At 43.6% G+C, this 20,753-nt stretch overlaps 1 protein-coding gene across 1 annotated transcript in view; it reads left to right on the top strand.

Moving 5' to 3' along the window:
* COL4A5 (collagen type IV alpha 5 chain) overlaps positions 1–20,753 on the top strand; it is a 448,329-nt gene that overhangs the window by 295,268 nt on the left and 132,308 nt on the right. Inside the window, exons 34-36 of the mRNA XM_086918465.1 lie at positions 9,850–9,939; positions 11,059–11,139; positions 11,246–11,385. Of these exons, the coding sequence (XP_086774591.1) occupies positions 9,850–9,939; positions 11,059–11,139; positions 11,246–11,385 (311 nt within the window). The remainder of the gene's footprint in view (positions 1–9,849; positions 9,940–11,058; positions 11,140–11,245; positions 11,386–20,753) is intronic.

The following is a 20,753-nucleotide window of genomic DNA, read 5'->3' as shown; positions in this document are numbered from 1 at the left end:
AAGATTCTCCGAATGGTGCATTAGGAAGAAACTGCAAAGGAAAATTACAAAAGAGTCAACAGTACTAAAATACTTAACACATCTACTGCAAAGTAAATTAAGCTACACATCGCTGAGGGTACACTTAGCAGTGATAGTGGCTTACATAAGAGGAGAAACAGGCAAAAGTTTCTTCACTATATATTTCAACAACAAGAGAGTCAAGGACACAAATGGTCACTCTCCTACCCCTGTTTAGTATATATCAACCATAAAAGAGTGACTGTCAATCAAATTACTGTGTGCCAGTGAGAAAACAGATAAACAGACAAAGGCAGACAACTCTATTAGTAAGAGGAATAGTTCTATTTGTAAAAAGAACCCTCACTCATCCTAGTGATTACATGCTTCATCATGGGGTTCCCACGAGGGAGACCGAATATCTCCCCCGTGTGCTTCAACGCCTGCGATTGCAGCAGAGCAGGTTGATTGTGATGTCGGTGGTGTGTGTTCAGTGAGTTGAGAGAAAAGTTAAGTGAAAAGTTAAAAGAGCCCAACAGTGCCTCAAAAAACTTTATTCGTAGGTCTGTTGGTCACGTTAAAAACAGGTGGGGAGACTGTGATATTTAATGTAAAAATCACTGTTTCCTAAAAAAGGAGGTCAACATGTTTCTGCTGTCAATATCCCCTTTTCGGCGCAGCTTTCATCAGGACCAATTACGTGTAATCCCCCGGAGGTCCATGCTCGCTAAGGCACGTCCGCGCCGTGAGGATATAAATGTGAAAAGAAAATCAAAAATTGTGAAGTTTTTTTCTTAGTAAAAAACTTACGGTTTCATACCGTGTCATAAAGAGCTCCTAGTAGCTCAACCGGAGCCCAATCTGTAATGAAACAACATTAGACAAAAACATACAGTAAATATATATGTTTAACCAATTTCAACGTTTCATTTTCACCCACATCATTACAATAGTCTCATTATTCACTCGTCTATGGTGTGTCTGCAATATCTTTGAAAATGTCAGGGTACAGACGCCTCAACTGATTGGGAGCTCATTCTTTCATAAGGACCCCTCTTTCATATGGGCCCCTATCAATGGGTTTATAAGTAGTCGAAACTTTAGTCATGCTTAGTTTCAAGCCTCACTTTAGATTCAAAAGGAGACCTATCTCAGTCAAACGTTATGCTCATAATATCAAAAAGAGAGAAATATAATCTATATGCTACCCTTGTTCAGAATAAATCCCAGACGGGACTGTGAACTCGTATGATCAGATTAATGGAAGATTGTACACGGTATGAAACCGTAAGTTTTTTACTAAGAAAAAAACTTCACAATTTTTTATTTTATTTTCACATTTATATCCTCACGGCGCGGACGTGCCTTAGCGAGCATGGACCTCCGGGGGATTGCACGTAATTGGTATTGATGAAAGCTGCACCGAAAAGGGCATATTGACAGCAGAAACATGTTGACCTGCTTTTTTAGGAAGCAGTGATTTTTACATTAAATATCACAGTCTCCCCACCTGTTTTTAACGTGACCAACAGACCTACGAATAAAGTTTTTTGAGGCACTGTTGGGCTATTTTAACTTTTCACTTAACTTTTCTCTCAACTCACTGAACACACACCACCGACATCACAATCAACCTGCTCCGCTGCAATCGCAGGCGTTGAAGCACACGGGGGAGATATTCGGTCTCCCTCGTGGGAACCCCATGATGAAGCATGTCATCACTAGGATGAGTGAGGGTTCTTTTTACAAATAGAACTATTCCTCTTACTAATAGAGTTGTCTGCCTTTGTCTGTTTATCTGTTTTCTCACTGGCACACAGTAATTCGATTGACAGTCACTCTTTTGTTGTTGATATATAAAAGTTTCTTCACCTCCCAAGTAGTAAAAAGATTTCTAGAAGGAGCAAAGAGAATCACACCTCCAAACAGAATGCCAGCACCAGGATGGAACCTCAACGTAGTGCTAACTCAATTGATGAAGGCACCATTTGAGCCGATTCATAAGGCTACACTGCACATGCTCATGCTAAAGACGGCCTTCTTAGTGGCTATCACATCACTACAAAGAGTAAGTGAGTTGCAGGCGCTAACACTTCAAGAGCCCTACCTGCAGATACACAGTGATAGGATTGTAATGAGAACTGACCCACACTTCATGCCGAAGGTGGTGTCACGGTTCCACGTCAACCAAACAATCCAAATACCTAGTTTTTTCCAAAAATCAACCACTAGCACAGAAAGGGCGCTGCACACCCTGGATGCCACGAGGGGTGTGATGCACTATATAGAAAGCACAAAGGAGTGTAGAAAGACAAAGCAACTCTGTCTCCTTCGCCAGCAGTTTTTTGGGATAACCAGTTACCAAAAATACCATTGCACAGTGGATTGCACAAACCATACAACTGTGCCACAAACAAGCAGGGCAACTGTTACAAGGAGCAGCTCATGCTCACTCAACAAGGAAGAAAGGAGCAACAATTGCGTTTCTAGCTAACACACCAATTCAAGACATTTGCCAAGCTGCAACATGGTCTTCAGTGCACACGTTCACTAAGAAAACTTGTGGGAAAGTGCCATCTTTCTTGCATTGATATGCCCCCACTTTTTTCTGAACTGCTGATGTGCTTTGACTGAGTGTGCCCTGGGTTCCTGCCATCCAGGTACCCCGGGCCTGTGTTCCTTCCCTAAAACTATGCTGAAACAAAAGGCCCAATTGGCACCTCTGGCCATCTGTCAGCCCCTAGTAAATGGTACCCTAGGTACCGAGGGCATGGTGACCAGAGAAGACTCCTGAGGACTGCAGCACTTATTGTGCCACCCTCCGGGGCCCTGTACCCTGGCACCCAGACACTGCCTTTGCAGGCTGAGTGCTTAAGTACAGAACTAAAACAAGAGTCGACATGGCACACATCCCTGTGTGCTATGCCCACAGAACCCACTGCCCTGGCATACTTCAGTCACCCCTCTAGCTGGGTGCCCTATGCCAGAGGTGAAGGCACAGGTGCATGAGCCCTGTACCCCTACAGTACCCAGGGCCATTCCTGGGCACTGTAAGTGCAGTGATGCCATTAAGAGTACATGGTGCTGGGAGGTTGTTATTACGAACTCCACAGCACCATAATGGCTACACTGAAGACTGACAAGTTTGGTACCAAACTTCTCAGCACATTAAACCCGCACTGATGCCAGTGTGGGATTTATTATAAAATGCACCAGAGGGCATCTTAGAGATGCCCTCCAAAACCCGAACCGACAATCCACATCTGGGCTGAGTGGCTGCAGAGGCTGCCACACAGCAGACATGTTGCTGGACCCCTGGGTGGAGAGCCCCCGCTCTCTTGGGCCTGCAATAATGCACATCCTGGGCGAGGTGCTATATCTCCTCCCCCAGGATGGACAGGGGTAAGCTTCAAAGGCATGCCGCCTCTGAGAGCTTCTCCAGACCATTTGCTGTACCCAGCAAGTGGTCCCCAACAGTTCCTCCCCCACACTGGCGGGAAGAATAGCGGGAAAAACTACGTCAGGAAGGGGGGTGTGCCAACCTTTGCCAACTCCACCCCTCAGGTGGAGGAGGCGAGGTGAAGCACGACCCCGGGCTCCGGCCATCTTGTAGATGGGGAGCCCTGCCCAATCCCAGCTAGGCTCCTGCCCCCCTCCCACAGGAGAGGAGCAGGCTAGGGGGCGTACTCACCCCAGGACAGGTATCCATTGGTCCCTGCCCTTGCCTTACCTGTAACGCCCCCAAATTTAGTATTTAGGGGCTCCCTGAACCTTCCTTCCTCAGATCCCGATACCACAAAGAAGAAAGAAGATCAAGAAGAAGAAGACCCGCCGTGCAGCTGCTAACAGGACAACCACAACTGACTTGGCCCCAGCCCTACCGGCCTGTTGATCCTCAAACCTGCTCCTGCCTAAACCCGGCAACTCCTGCGAACAGCAACCTTGGGACACCCAGAGGACCTGCCTGCCTTGACCATCTTGAAGATTGGGACTCCCATCAGCAGAGGCTCTGCTGCAACAACCCAACTGGTGCCAACCAGGAAGCTCCGGACCAGCCCACTCTGCACCAGCCGAGCCCGGGCCGGGCCAATCCGAACCAAGACCACAAGGACGTCCCCCCGGCGATTGGGACCCGAAGTCCAGTGCCCAAAGACCCTCTTCGATGAACCAGCCGACGCCTGCAGACTCAGAACCAGGGGCCACTCCAACCGCGACCAGCAGAGGGTAAGCTTTTCCGACACCCAAAGACACCCCTGCACCCTGATCCCTATAGCCCCCTGTGCCTCCCTTTGGAGTGCTTACCTGTGCTCCAAGATCCCAACTTACCTCTTGAAGTGCTGGTCGCCCCTGGAGAGTCTCCGTCCCCGAGCCTGCAGCCTTTGTTACCTTTTCAAGATCCTCAGTGGATAACATTGAGTGCCCGACGGCTCAAAAGCACCCTGCACCCAGCCGCCCGAGTGCCACTGGCTGTGACCCCTTTGTCCTAACCTACTTCCCCCCTTGCCCTGAGCAAGTGACCAGGTTGCTGCTGGCTAGGAAGCCAGCAGCCACCAACCGAAAGCCCCCTTACCCTCATTGGATATCATTGGGGCTACCTACCTCTGCACCCGGCCGCCCCTCTGCCGCTGGGATTGAACTAATTGTACTTACCTGACCCTGGGGGACTCCTGAGTCTATACCCAGAACCTTAACTTCACCAACCAAGTACTCACTTGGAACCCGGTAACTCACTTACCTGCCATTGGATAACATTGACCCATTTTGACTCGAAAATTTTCTAAGTGTGAAGTTTTAAAAACTGAAAATATTCACATAAAATCAGCTAAAGTCCGAATTCCGAAGTACTCACATGTGGCCAGGGGAGAAGCCAGTACTGTATCTTTCAGCCCAGTACTAAACCTCAAAAGTAATCCCTAGCCGGTTTACTAGTAATCTGTATTTTCTCCATATGAACCCACTGTCTGCTTTTCTATGAAATGTCTTCTTACTTTTGAAAACTGGAAATATTCTTTAAAAATCATATGAAATACTGAAACGCATTTACCTACCTGTTTTGAGATAAGTCCCCAGTGCTGGCCCTGGGAGACCAGTGCTGGGTTACAAAAGTAAAACGATCATACTTTACCTGCAACCCTGAATTTTCCCCCTTTGAATAACATTGCCAGATTTACAGTGAAAAGTTTCTAAGAGTGAACTTTTAAAACAGCTTTATATTCATCAAAATTTACTACAGTAACTAAAACATTTTTGCTTATTTGGTTTCAGCTTAGACCCCAGGACTACATCTAGGATCTAGTCTTGGAACTACCAATGTAATCCATATAGTAATCAACTGTACTTATATGTAGAAAACCCATTGAGCTCAATGCTAGAGTGTGTTTTAGGATTGTGTTGCTTACTACCAATACTGTAATCATTGTGTGCACAAACTTTATTACTCCCTTGCAAAGTATTTACATGGGAGTACTCATAACCAGAAAAGTATATTTTTATAACTGTTTGCTCTAAAAATAAAACAACTATATCTTTGGATATAAAAACAATTGGCCTGGAGTTCAGTCCTTGAGTGTGTGAAACCTTTTGCTGACTGAGTGTGTACAACAAATGCTTTACACTGTCCTCTGGTACTGCCTTACTGCTCGACCAAGCTACCACTTCAGTTCTGACTTTATCCTCTGTTATACCTCTGGGGTTGGTGGACTCTATACACACTGTACTTCATTGTAGTCCAGTATATATAGAGCCACTTTCTCACACTATTGTGTAGATATCCAAATGAACAAAGAAGCGGAAGTGTGACATAAGGTCTTACAACACATATTCAGTAACCAGTGCTCATCTTCCACCCAGCCACCACAATAAGTACAATAAGTACAAACCGCTACAAAGTCTATGCACAGCATAGTGAATCCAGAAAAATTCACGCTGCAAAATGTATAGTTTCTTACCTGTCGGTGTAGTTTTGCAGCTTGAAAACTTTCTGGATTCACTAGCGATTCCACCCTCCTCCGCCAGAAAGATGAGACAGGAGGAAAGGGATTAAAAGATGAAAAGACTTTAGAAAGTAAGAGGAAAAACAAGAATAACACAAGACAAGAAAAAAGGAATCCGAAGATGGTGACCAAAGATGGAAGCTTTCGGAGGAAGCACGTCAACATCACGAAGGACACCAAAAGGTGGTATGTCGACGCCCACCTGGGCCACGAAAAAAAAAAGAAAAAAGACTACAATTCAAGACCCAACCACTAGATGGCGGAATAATGCACAGCCTAGTGAATCCAGAAAGTCTTCAAGCTGTAAAGCTACACCGACAGGTAAGAAACTAGTTACCCTGAAACCGGTCCCAGGATGCTTAATTCCGGCCCAGGGACAGGTGACCTTTCTTGGCAGTTTGGGCTCGACTGTTCCCATAAGGGGCAGGGTCAAGACAGATTTGCATATGGCTGGGTCTGAACTGGGGTGGCAAAGTGAGCTAAAGAACGATTATGCATTCAACCCTGATCTGTGACTGGGAATGAGTGTCTGAAAAGTTTCAGTGCTCCAACCTTCATCTCTTAGTGTTTACTTCATGAATTAACTCATGCAATTTTCTAATGTACAACCGTTATGATACAATGCTGGTATATTATTGATTTTTATGCTATGCACTCTTTAATATTTTTATGAGCCAAATAATGATTAATTTGAATTGACCAAACAGGGGTATATTCTAAGGCTGCCACTGCAAATACTCTCGATTTCGTGCACGCTCGTCTTGTGCAAGATAGGAATTTAAAGCTCCCTTTTTGGGCTGTTAAAGAAAATCTGTGCACATACCTATAGAAGTCGGAAAGGATTTATTAACAAAAGAAGAGTAATTACCTGCAAATCATATATTTGGTCAAGCCGGAAGGTCCCTCAGAAAACAGAGCAGGCTCTGTAAGCACAGACAAGACATACATTTATAGAATTCAGTATACTGCCTTCCATATAGGATCACTTGATATCATGAAACAAAGGGAGTACACAGCTTCCTGGGTCTGGACTCATGATAAAGGAAGAAGGTGACCTTCAGTTGGAACAAAAATGTAATATGTTTTTTGTCTGAGGAAGCTAACCAACACTTTCCCATCTTTGGAGGCAAAACGTGAAAGTGAGGCTCGAAATTTAAGAAACGGGCACTTCTTTTATGCAGTGTTAGCATCAGTAAGAAAACATACAGCAGGTGCAGTTACGCTAAGGAAATAACTTGCATTAATAAGATGGTTCATTGTCTCCGAATTACCTTTTGCCTCCTTCTGTTTTTTCTTCTCCGCTTCCTCTCTTTGATTTTTATATTTTTTAGAAGAATGTTATTATAATACATTGTATCATGTACGCCCTACTGGTATTCGTGCACTAATGTGCATTTCTAGCCCACAGGCATTATTTGCATGGACCTGCTTCCATTTTTCCTGTGTACATACCTGTACACACTCATTCTGTGCCTACTTCATGTTTTTCATGCTACCATAAAGTACATAATATCATTTAGTGGTGCACCCTGTGTTGTGTTATATACGCACAAGCTAGAACCAACAAACTAATAACCATTCGCTGTGAAAGGGTGCAACCCAGAGTCCTTTGCGGTCAGGTCAGTAGTATGAAGCATTAATGCTATAAAATACTAAAGGGATGTTTGACCGGTACATAGACAAAATAACGATTTTTAAATATCGATATACAAAAATATCGAAGTTTAAATATCGATGGGACAAAATATCGAAGGTAAGTAATATCGACAGTCTTAATATCGATATTAGTATGATATCAGTAATATCGAAGTTGTAAATATCGATGTCAATAATATCGAAATAAATAACTTCGATGTTACTAATATCAATTTTTAAATAAATTTAGTGTATATTATATTGTATTTATTATGTTTTATTATTTATTTTTAATGTAATTTAATTAAATATTGTGTTTTACTACTGTAGCGGGTTGTGGGTTTATAGGGGAATAGGGTGGGAAGTAATTTAATTATGTTAAATTAATTATTAATTAGTAGGAATTATTAATTAATTAATTGAGAAATAATTTTTAAATATTTTTAATTAATTGATTAATTGATAAATATGTTCTGTAGCGGGTTATGGGTTCATAGGGGAATAGGGTGGGAAGTAATTTAATAATAATTAATTAATTGATATATGTTTGTACATATTTTCATTAATAATTAATTGGTAATTAATTTCTATTAATTAGTTAATTAATTAATATAATTTTGTACATATTTATAATTATTAATTAGTTGGTAATTAATTAATATTAATTATTTAATTACATTAATTATAGTAATTTATTTTATATATAATGTATTGTTATTCTTAAATAATTAATTGGGAAAAATAATATTAATTATTAAATTAAATTAATTACAGCAAATGTGCTAATATATTTACTTTATTGTTATTGTTAATTAATAATTAATTGGTAATTAAATAATATTAATTAATTTTGGGTAAAGGAGTATTTTTAGGGTTCAGGGTCAGTTTTCAGTTTTTGGGTAAAGGGGTATTTTTAGGGTTCTGGGTCAGTTTTCAGTTTTTGGGTAAAGGGGTATTTTTAGGGTTCAGGGTCAGTTTTCAGTTCATGGGTAAAGGGGTATTTTTAGGGTTCAGGGTCAGTTTTCAGTTTTTGGGTAAAGGGGTATTTTTAGGGTTCAGGGTCAGTTTTCAGTTTTTGGGTAAAAGGGTATTTTTAGGGTTCTGGGTCAGTTTTCAGTTTTTGGGTAAAGGAGTATTTTTATGGTTCTGGGTCAGTTTTCAGTTCATGGGTAAAGGGGTATTTTTAGGGTTCAGGGTCAGTTTTCAGTTTTTGGGTAAAGGGGTATTTTTAGGGTTTAGGGTCAGTTTTCAGTTTTTGGGTAAAGGGGTATTTTTAGGGTTCAGGGTCAGTTTTCAGTTTTTGGGTAAATGGGTATTTTTAGGGATAAGGGTCAGTTTTCAGTTTTTGGGTAAAGGGGTATTTTTAGGTTTCAGGGTCAGTTTTCGGTTTTTGGGGTACAGGGATATTTTTAGGGTTCAGGGTCAGTTTTGGGTTTTTGGGGTACAGGCGTACAGGGTAAAAACAAAAAAATATTACATTAAATCAAATAAATTACATGAAAAAAATTAAAATTACATTAAATTATTAAGTGTTTTATTTATTTTAAATGTATATGTATTAGTTTTAATTTTGTTTTAATATTTTTATTTAATATTTGTAAAATTATATGTATTTTAAAATTATTTTTACATTATTATTAATACATTTAAAAAAACGATATTTTTGATTCCGATATTTTTGTACTACGATATTATTTTTTCGATATTTTTGTACTTACCTTAATGAAGATAGGATTCCGATATTTTTGCTGTCGATATTTTTGCTCCGATATTTTTGCATTTCGATATTCTGTCTGTCGATATTATGTCAGACATTCGTTTGACCTGTGTAACATGTTGTTGGTACATGGATATGGGGCAGATGCACTGAACTCAACTAGCACTATAAAATACTACTTGAAACTTATTTTCAAGCTTTTTTCAGAGTTAAGCCCTGGTAGGATTCAGAGCCTGAGAGACAATATCCTCTTTCTCTTTCTTTTGTGATTCCAGTAGAAGTACCACCTCCCAGTTCTTTTGCTGCATTTGTATCATAGCAAATTGCTGTGGAGGAAGACCTTTTCTGTGTCATTCAAAAAAATAAATCTGGGTGTGTTTTGTACCTTGAATACAGAAGAAAAGAACCCTTTACTTAAAAAATGTGCGAGTTAGCCTTTGCTGCTAAGTTGGCCTTTTCTGCTCTTTAATGCTTGTAATGGACTGTGTTGTTCCTTCCCTTTAGGTTTTCCTGGTGAAAGAGGGTACACAGGCTTGCCCGGTGTTGCTGGGTTACGAGGATCTGATGGACTACCAGGTTCACCAGGACCATCAGGTAAGACAAAAAAGGGTTATTTATTGATTAATGTCATCGAGGGGCTCACTTGTTTTGGTCTCCACATTGTGTTGTACGTGCTTGATACATTTATTTGATTTCTGGCTCACGTAGCATTGTCTACTCTGCTAAAGTGTTGGTAGTGGAATAGGCTGGATTGGTACTCCTTTCCTAACTTGAAAAAGAAAAAATTTGGACTACTGACTAACACCAGCATATATTAATGAGGTGCTAAGCACGGGTCTCCATAGAGTGGTCCTAGCTAACCGGTTTGATTTTGGTGATTGGTGATATATAGGCTTCTGCATCGCGATGGTCCAATCAGAAAACGTATTCAATATCAAGGAAAGTATGAAAGAGGTCAGATGGAGGTTGCAATAAGATGCAAACCACATACAGGTGGGGATGAAGACAGTGCGCTATGATGTTCTTAGTGAAGCGCAAATAGAAGAAGACTGACGTAATTTCATAAATGGGAGCATGAAGGTTCTCCATGTACATCCCTGGGAAAATGGGTGCATGGTCTTGTGGATTTATCTGTGGGAGCCATGCTGGGGTACATGACTTGCTACACAATATGTACCAGATGCGAATATGGTCAAAAGTGTGGCCTTAGCAAAGCACAGTGAGCTTGGACCTTTTGCACCCTGTGATCATTAGCTTGTGAAATGAAGAAACCATGACAAGTTTTGATGAACTTTGACTTGTCCAAATCGACTGAGCAAATTTTGTAAGGATGTGGCCTCTGAGGTGAAGGCAGTGCCCAGGAATGTGTGGGCGGTGTTTAGCTTTAATCAAATCGAAACTCCATTTCAAAATGGTCTTGTCTGAATGCATCATCTTTATGGGGTGAGGCTTTGGTACTGTCAGATAAGCCTCTGCTCCATTGTGGAGGGATTGTTGGTTTTTAATGGAGTGTCTGTGAAAGGCTGGGGCTGTGTTGTGTGCTGGATTGGGTGTTCAAGGTTAGTGTTGGCCTGAGGTCTATGTTCTAACCTCTGAGTATCTATTACTAGGTGATCTCTGCCTGTTCAGTGGATGGTGACTCTGTTTAGTCTTTCAAGATGGAAAGGCAGTGCATAGTGATTGACTGTTAATGACATATTTGTGTTATTCTAGGTGTCAAAGGTGACCCAGGCTATCCTGGACCAGCTGGACCACCGGGGCCAAAAGGATCCATGGGAGAGATGGGTTTTCCAGGTACCTGCATCTGTTTTTATTACTCACACAGTTCATTCTATGTTTTCATCTCCCTGTCACACAAAATAGTAATCCTTGTCATTTATGAAACTACTTTCTATTCCAGGACCGTCGGGGAGCAAAGGGGCAACAGGGCCAGCAGGTCGCCCGGGTCAGCCCGGATCCCCTGGCTTTTCTGGAGGGAAGGGTGAGAAAGGCGACTCTGGATTTGGAGGATTTGGTCCTCCAGGTCCTTCAGGACCAAAGGTATGTGCTCAGAACTCTTAAGCAAAGCCCAGATGAAAGATGAGCAACTTTCTCCACATCAAGCGATGTCTCAGAGGCCTGTAGCTCATGCTCTGGTGTTTGAGGCACATGTAAACTGTTCTTAAATGTCTGATAGGTTCACAGTGCCCCATAAAGCCTTCTGCTCTTATCATGTTGTGTGTAATGCAAAATAATACTGCTTTCATATTGATATAGTATGCTTTTATTAGGATGAGCAATTCAGCTAAAAGTACTGGCCATTATTGGGATAAATATGTTGAGAGACTTAAAACATTTCCGAGATTTAATATATTTCCTAAGGAGTACATTGGACCTACATGAACTATTGGGAGGGGCATCACTCAGGTGGGTTTGAAAATAATGTTATGCACTGCTTAATTTGGCTATCACTCTAAAGCAAATGAAATGCTGAGAAGTCACTCAAAGAACATTTTATTCATGGCCACTGTACCCTTTGTCTTTTCTTTTTAAGGAAAGGGAGTCACAAGTTGACTTGCTTAAATAATTCAAAATGTTGTTGTTAATAACGCTTCATAAAACATCATACATGCCTCATCATCTCCTATCTTCTGACCCACTAGCTTGTACTCATTTTAAAATATCTCCCTGTACCTTCTGAGTATTTAATGGTCAATTGTCAACAGTGGTGTAACTAGGCCTTTTGCCACCCGTGGAGGTCCCAGCCTTTGCCGCCCGCTGCGCCATAAGAGCAGTGGGGGGGGGGAGGGGAGGAGGGGTGCTTGCAATCGATTCCTGCGTTTGCATTCCTGCGTTTGCTGTCCCACGCGGCCGCATCCAAAACCTGTGGCGCCCGGGGTGCACCGACCCCCCCTCCAGGACCCGCTCTTTGCTATGCCACTGATGGTCAGTCTTTCTAGAAAACATTGTAGGGGCCTTCACGTGTATGAATTAATAGAGGGCTGTGTGGAGACCTTACCAGGCAGCACCGTACTTGGATACCCAACCCCTCAAAGAGCCATGGACGTCATTTAGGGGTTGCCAGGGGTTGTAGCTGCGTCCGCTGGCTTGCCCCTTGCTACCCCTGGCACTGCTTTTGTGACCCCTGGCCTCAGAGGTTGCAAAATCAGTGCCTGGAACACAGGGGCAGCAGCTCTTCCTAAAGGACGCTGGTTGGAGCTCCACTTGCCTGGTTTCTGTCAATTTTTTATTATGCAAATACTGAATAATATCATTCACTATTAGTGTAATACAAAATAAAATACATTAGCTGGAATATGACCCTATCTAGAAGGTAAGGTACGTTTAAAAAATGCTGTTAAATGTATGTTGTATGCATGCTTGCGGTGGGAGTGTGTTTCTGTGCGCGGTTGATTGTCAATGTGTTCGTATGTGTAAGCATGTGTTGGTGAGCCAAAGTAAAGGTCAAATAGCATGCAATGTCACTTCCGCTATTCCAGGCATTTTGGTGAATTGATATCCATGCAAAGAGCACTCATTTTATCACGGATCCATCCTACTTTCTGCCAGTCTTTTATAGCCACTGTTTCTCATTAGAACGCTGGTGATTAATAGAATCCTGGCAGTTCTCTCCACGAGAATAAGGCTTACTTATTACTTGAGTGATTCAGTGTCATAAGGAGTGGCTCTACTGAGCCAGGAGCCTAGGGCCATAGAACCGTAAATATTTTAGGATCCTGGATATTGTATTAAGACAGGAACTACCTCGGGATATCCTCGCCTTTTTCAGGTGAATAGACAGGAAACAGAGAGGTGGATGCCCTGCTCCCATCCTGCCAAGGTCTAACAAGTCTCAACATCCTACTGTGACATCACAGGCATTGGCCTGCAGGGCTGAAACCACAAGAACAGCACAGGCTGGCACCAAGGAGATCCCTCATGACAACATCTTGTACACTCACACCTCTTAACATAGTTGGCACCAAAGAGATCCCTAATGAAAACATCTTGTACACTCACACCTCCTAAAATAGTTGGCACCAAAGGGATGCCCAATGAAAGCATCTTGTAGACTCACACCCCCTAACAGATTATTATTAGTTGAACAAAATGTTTCAACCAGAAACTTTAACTTGACAACAGTGAAGGTGCATACATCAGTTAGGGCAGAGAGGCTAACAGTGTAAATAGTCAGTTATTGTACAGATTAGTAGCCACGTTTTGGTTATTGTTATTGGTGAAGAAATACTAATGCTAATTCTAATGCCTTAAAATATGCTAGCACCCTATAATTCACGTTTGGAGTTTGACAGCTAATACAAATGATCCCTTTGCAGATTATAACTACTCTTCTAGGATCATTCAGGCACCATTGTGTGACTGCTAATTGCCTGCGCCAGTGATTATTTTGTTGCTTTAGCCCCTGTATCACACCACCCAATTTCCATTCTTGAACCGGTCTACCCCAGCCCCATTTGTTCCCCTGGTAGTTTGCTTTTGCTGTTGCAAGGAAGGGAGTGCAGAATGAAAATATGCTTCTCTGGGGCGCAGTGAATGAAAAGAAAACCTCTGAGCCAGAGTGGCTCAACGTGGCTGCCTCTAATGAAGCTACTGCCACAGACTCAGCTCTAAGTCTTCTGAAGAGGTATGTAAGCTTAAATACTTCAGAGCAGTACAAATAAAATAAAGAGCTATGTTTATTTCTACTTTTCTGAAACACAATAAATGCTGTAGTTAACGAGTGTGGGAATTTAGATTATTATGAGGTTTGGATGTGAGACCTCACCATAAAATGATGTCATAATCTTTAACAGGTCCATTTAAGTTTATTTAATAAAACCCCTAAACTCAGTCCCGGATAGCCGTGGCACAGAGCAGTCAGGCTTAAACAAAGAAACAAGTGTAAAGCATTTAGAAGTGCCAAAAAAGAGAACACGTAGGAACCACAGCACAATAAAAATCCAGCACCAACATATAAAAAAAGTATTTTTATCTTAAAACAGACACCAAAATTAGGAAAATCTATTGAGGGAAACTATAGATATGAATTTTTAAACCTAAGTAAATCACTGTAGTTCACTTTTATGAAATGCAATAAATCACAAGTGGTTTAGCAGTTTTTCGTCAACTGGCTAGAACGGCTACTTCTATTCACTTGGACGGCCCACAATTGGTTGGGAGCCAGTCACAGGGACACCTTAGCTCCAGGGAGAGAGTCACGGGTCCAGCAATGTTATGGTCCTCAGTGCATTTCTCTCTTTTGCCACGGATTAGCCAAGAAGTGGTCCTGATGCTGGGGATACAGGGTACTGAGGATGCTAAAGATGCTCATGAGATGCAGTGAGTGTTCCCGGGGCCTCCCAGGTATCCATGAGCATCAGGAGTCATCCTACGTTGCAGCAGTCGAGACCAGTGCAGGTCCAGTCGTCACTGGTCAACTGGTCTCCTGGTTTAAGCAGTCTCAGCAATTGCTCACAGGTAAGACAATCTTTCCTTTCTAGGGTTGAGGTTCCACTTTAACTACAGGGCCCAAGGACTTGAGTACACTTCTGCAAGGTCAGGACTCAGTAGTCCAGCATGCACTCTGGCATCCAGCAGCGGTTAGATGTTCCTGGCACGCTGGGCTCTTGAGAGATCCAGGTTTCCTTAGTTTTTGATAGACCCAGAGCTTAACTAGAGGCTAGCCAACTAGCCTGGAGAATCACTTTTGTCCAGGCACAAGTGGAGCTCTTCTGCATAAATGGGCATAGCAGACACAGTCTTTGTCTTCCCTTTTAAGACATCTTCACATTTGTGGGAGGAGAGGACACTAGTCAATGGGCTAATAGTTCCCACAAGCAAGCCTTTCAACTTTACATCACTTTGTGGGCTTTTGGCCACCAAAAAATCCTGGGATACCCTTCTCCACCCAAATCCAAGATGAAGATGGCACAAGCCTTCTTCTCCTGTGACGAGCCCAGGGCACACCCCTGGGGTTTATCCAACATAATGAGCCACTTCTTCTGGAAAACCAGTTCAGCAATGGGTTTTCCCCCTCTGGAGGAGATACAGGCTTGTCGAGGTGTGATCGCTATTTGCTTCACTGAGGCGGTACCCTCTTTGAAGCTGAGCCATCTGTTGCCATCTATGGCCACTGCCCTGTAGTCATCCTGCTGGAGGAGGTCACATCTCCTCCCACCAACAATTCTCTTTGTTCCCTGTTCGTGGGAAGGGGGCAGCACATTGTCTCCGATGACAACTGCTGCAGATAGACAGGAAAGGCTACTGAAGATTTGGGCAACAGAGTGGTGACTTCCTAAAGTCACTTTTCTATTAATAATTGCCTTAAATCCCACCTCGCAAAAAACACAGTTGATGGACAGAATGCAGAACAATGTCTTACATTCACCCCAGTACAAAGATCTGGGCCTAAATCCATCGTTTTTTTGCACTCCACACCACCCTAGGTCAGACAATGGCTATATGCAAATCAGCCTTGACCCTGTGCCCCATGGGAACAGTCCAGCCCGAACTACCAAGCCATGTCTTTCCTAGACCGGAATCTAGCATCCAAGGACCGGTTTCTGGCTATCAGCCCTCTTCAGCCTGGATAGCTTGACTCCAGTGATGTGGAGAGCCTGGGACTCACTTCTGAGCATACCCAGCCAACTCGGGGTGAAAATTGCAAAAAACAGAGTTGATGGACAGAATGCAGAACAATGTCTTACATTCACCCCAGTACAAAGATCTGGGCCTAAATCCATTGTTTTTTTGCACCCCACACCACCCTAGGTCAGACAATGGCTATATGCAAATCAGCCTTGACCCTGTGCCCCATGGGAACAGTCCAGCCCGAACTACCAAGCCATGTCTTTCCTAGACCGGAATCTAGCATCCAAGGACCGGTTTCTGGCTATCAGCCCTCTTCAGCCTGGATAGCTTGACTCCTGTGATGTGGAGAGCCTGGGACTCACTTCTGAGCATACCCAGCCAACTCGGGGTGAAAATTGCAAAAAACACAGTTGATGGACAGAATGCAGAACAATGTCTTAAATTCACCCTAGTACAAAGATCTGGGCCTAAATCCATCGTTTATTTGCACTCCACACCACCCTAGGTCAGACAATGGCTATATGCAAATCAGCCTTGACCCTGTGCCCCATGGGAACAGTCCAGCCCGAACTACCAAGCCATGTCTTTCCTAAACCGGAATCTAGCATCCAAGGACCGGTTTCTGGCTATCAGCCCTCTTCAGCCTGGATAGCATGACTCCAGTGATGTGGAGAGCCTGGGACTCACTTCTGAGCATACCCAGCCAACTCGGGGTGAAAATTGCAAAAAACACAGTTGATGGACAGAATGCAGAACAATGTCTTACATTCACCCCAGTACAAAGATCTGGGCCTAAATCCATCGTTTTTTTTCACTCCACACCACCCTAGGTCAGACAATGGCTATATGCAAATCAGCCTTGACCCTGTGCCCCATGGGAACAGTCCAGCCCGAACTACCAAGCCATGTCTTTCCTAGACCGGAATCAAGCATCCAAGGACCGGTTTCTGGCTATCAGCCTTCTTCAGCCTGGATGGCTTGACTCCAGTGATGTGGAGAGCCTGGGACTCACGTCTGAGCATACCCAGCCCACTCGGGGTGAAAATTGCAAAAAACACAGTTGATGGACAGAATGCAGAACAATGTCATACATTCACCCCAGTATAGAGATCTGGGCCTAAATCCATCGTTTTTTTGCACTCCACACCACCCTAGGTCAGACAATGGCTATATGCAAATCAGTCTGACCCTGTGCCTCATGGGAACAGTCCAGCCCGAACTGCCAAGCCATGCCTTCCCTGGACCGGAAACAAGCTTCAGAGGACCGGTTTCTGGCTATCAGCCGTCTTCAGCCCGGCTTGCTTGAATCCAGTGGTATGGAGAGCGTGGGACTCACGTCTGAGCATACCCATCCCACTCGGGGTGACAAATGCAACAAGCATTTGCAATGCAATAGGTCTCGCATTAGGAAAGTTTGAGCGATTGGTATTGTAAATGACACATTTTTTATTTATGTGTTTGTTTTGAAAATAGAGAAATTAATAGCTTTGTCATTTACAATGCCAATAGTTATAACTTTCGCAAATGTGACACCTAAAGCATTTGTATTGCAATATGTGTTGTATTTACGTGACCATTGTCACAGTTGCAGCCTGATTGACAATGCAGTGTCCAAAACAAATGACCAATCATAATCGGGTTTCTTTAACCAATTGGCCATATACTGCTGGATGTACATTGTCATGCTTGGTTGTATCAGTATAGGGTCTATAATGGCAGGATCCCAAGAGGCTGCTGCACTGGGAGGGAGTGTGTGTTTTGTGTGTGGTCATGAATGAGTGTATCTACGTGTGGAAGTGCGCGTGCGCATCTATGTGTAAGTGCATCTGCGCCTCGTGTGATGTCAGATAAAATTTACTTTTACCTCCAGACAAAGCATGCGGAAGCCAACTATGGCATCCCTGGTGCCACCCCTGAGGCAAAGTTAGTATTTACTAAGAGCAGGCACTTCTATTATGATGGGGGTACTCCTGGCATAATGGTCACAATTCTTGGCAGACTGCTGGTTTTTATAACTTGTTTTGGAGCACCCATGGTATAATTGTGAGAACTCTAGGCAGACTATGAATGCTTATGGGAAGAATGAGCCAAACCCTGGTAGAACAGTATTAATTTGTAAAAAGTCTTTACACGTCCTGCTGGATGAGGGCACCCCAGGGATAAAGGTGGTCATGCTGGAACTATGCTCCTACTTGGAATAATGGAACCCATCACTGGCAATATATAGTCCATGGAATACAGGTAGTGTTTCTTGACTTATGTATGTTCTGCATCTGTAGAATTATGGGGCCCACTGCTGGCATAATGTGCTACAGGGCACAACAAGCTTATTGCATAGCATTCCTATAATAAAATGAGCATGCCTGGCATGGTGGCAGTGGCACAATGGTACCCAATTAATGACATATTATGGCCATTCTTGATATAACTGTCATCATCACAGGCATATGGGAGGTGGAAAACACTAGCGTACGATTGATTACCCTGGTATGTGCGGATTATACATGAGCATGTAAAGCAAACTCTTTGGAAGGGGAACAATCGAAAAATAAAAGTAACTAAAACCGAGAGCAAGGAAAGATGCAATTTACATTTTGACATGCGCAAAATTGAATAGATTTATTGAACTGCTCGCAATGCTTTGGACTTAATAACCAAATTATTTTTTAATGCAACCAGCCGACATGTGTCTAGACTTTGTTTTATATTGTTTTGTTGCAAGACAAACTGCCTTTCTGCTGTGGCTACTTCGTAACAATTTCTTAAAAAGAAGCATAGGTCGACTTCGCTAAAATAGGCAGAACCGTTAAGAAAAGAAAATCAAATCCGTTAAAACAGTCTAAACACAGAAATATCTTTAAATACTGGAACAGTGCGCTGCGCACAGGATATACTTCAATATTTAGACACTTTAAACAGCATTTTATGTACCTTCATTTAGTCTGTAAAAAAAGTAATTCGTTTTAAGGAAGAACATGTACAACTAGGTATTTAGTTTCCACACACGTTAGTTGAATGTATTGCACACACGATGTGACAAAATTAAAAATCAACGCAAAGATTGGAGCGGAAATGCCCCAAACCACCGTAGTCGCTGATTTATTGCTCATTCCCTCGGGAAAACGAGTCAAACAAGCATTGGCGGCCGCCAAAAAAAAAATCGGCCGTGAAATGAAAATAAAACAAACAAGTACTGTATTATAAATATGCACGGCGGCGAATGTGAGAGGCTAAGACAGTGCAAGGCACAGTGTGAGAGTTCACTGCAGAGCTTGGCATACTACGAGCGTGTGGAGAGCGGCGTGCTGGTTTGGAAAGCAATTTGTGAGAAGTAGAGCAGAGAAAGTGAGTGGGCAAGTCCGCGTTAGAGGGTAAGGTAGTGAGCGTGCAGTTCACCTTGCGATTGTGTACGACGGTGAGAAGCAGAGAGTTTTTAAGCAAACACGGTGTTTCTGGCAATACTTGAGTGCATGGTAAATAGAGAGCGTGGGCGCAAGGGAGTAGAGGAACGGAGTCTATGCACAGCAGCCCCGTGAGTGGGGCTGCTGGCAATGGGATAATGAAAGCGTTAAGCGCTGCCCGCCTCACTGTTGTTAGGGACTGTATGTTGTTGGGTCCGGGAGTTGTCAGCGTGCACTTGTACAGCGGCGTGTGTAATTGTGAAAGAGTGAGGTGCTGTCCGCCTCGCCATTGTCACGTACCGTGTGCATGCTGGCAGTAGCGAGAAGGGAGATAGGAGATTGGCACAGCGCGTAACTGGACGTGGTGAATGCGCGTGTCCCGATCCCCTCGGCACTCCCACACAGCCCTAGGACCATGAAACATGACTGCAACAAAACTAAGCTGCAAGCGTGCGCATCCTGAAAACGGAAGTTCGGGAGCGTCACGCCTGTCGTGGGGCGGGACTTCCGTTTTCCGCGAAGCCCGCTCCCACGGAGTTGATGCCCCGCGGTGGCTGCAGAAGTCAGGACGGAGTGGCGGCGATGCAGTGAGTAAGGCTTAGTTGTAAGGGGGGCGGTGTGTGTGTGTGTGTGTGTGTGTGGGGGGGGAGGGTAGAGGGCGGCGGCGGCATGTGTATGCGTGCGTGTCTGTGTGTGTGCCGGGGGGTGGGGGGCGGCAGCGTGTGTATGTGTGCGCGCGCCTGTGTGTGTGTGTGTGTGCGTGCATGCAGAGGGGTGGGGGCTGGCTGTGTCTGTGTGTGTGCACCGTTAATGCATGCGAGGGAAGCGAGTTAGTCTGCGCAAGCGCGGCTCAGAAGCGGTCAAAACTGAGACTGCAAAAGCGCGCGTCTGAGTCGTGTCTTCATTCCTAAATACGGGTGACAATAGGTCTGAAGCAGACACAATCAATGCTTACGCATTGAATGTAGGTCTGCTCGACCTAAAAACCACAGTTGATGGACAGAAGATCTAGGCTTAAATCCATCGTTTTTGTACAAACCACCCCAGTTCAGACATGGCCATATGCAAATCAGCCTCGAAGGTTGTTTCTGGTCCAGGGAAGGCATGGCTTGGCAGTTCGGGCTGGACTGTTCCCATGAGGCACAGGGTCAGACTGATTTGCATATGGCCATGTCTGAACTGGGGTGGTGTGGCGTGCAAAAAAACGATGGATTTAGCCCCAGATCTCTGTACTGGGGTGAATGTATGACATTGTTCTGCATTCTGTCCATCAACTGTTGTTTTTGCATTTTTAACACCCAAGCACCACCCTTGGAATGCCTCTTTGGAGAAGAGTAATAAAACACAGCGATTTGCACTGCATTGGTTTACTCTAGATTTATCAAGCTGCTCAGGGCCATGCAAGGTGGCTCTGCGTGGCTTCATAAATCACATTTT

Source organism: Lissotriton vulgaris, chromosome 4_1, assembly GCF_964263255.1.
Source record: "Lissotriton vulgaris chromosome 4_1, aLisVul1.2, whole genome shotgun sequence".
Lineage (NCBI taxonomy): Eukaryota > Metazoa > Chordata > Amphibia > Caudata > Salamandridae > Lissotriton > Lissotriton vulgaris.
Note: the sequence above shows the minus strand (reverse complement) of the source record. Positions and strands in the feature narration are given on the sequence as shown.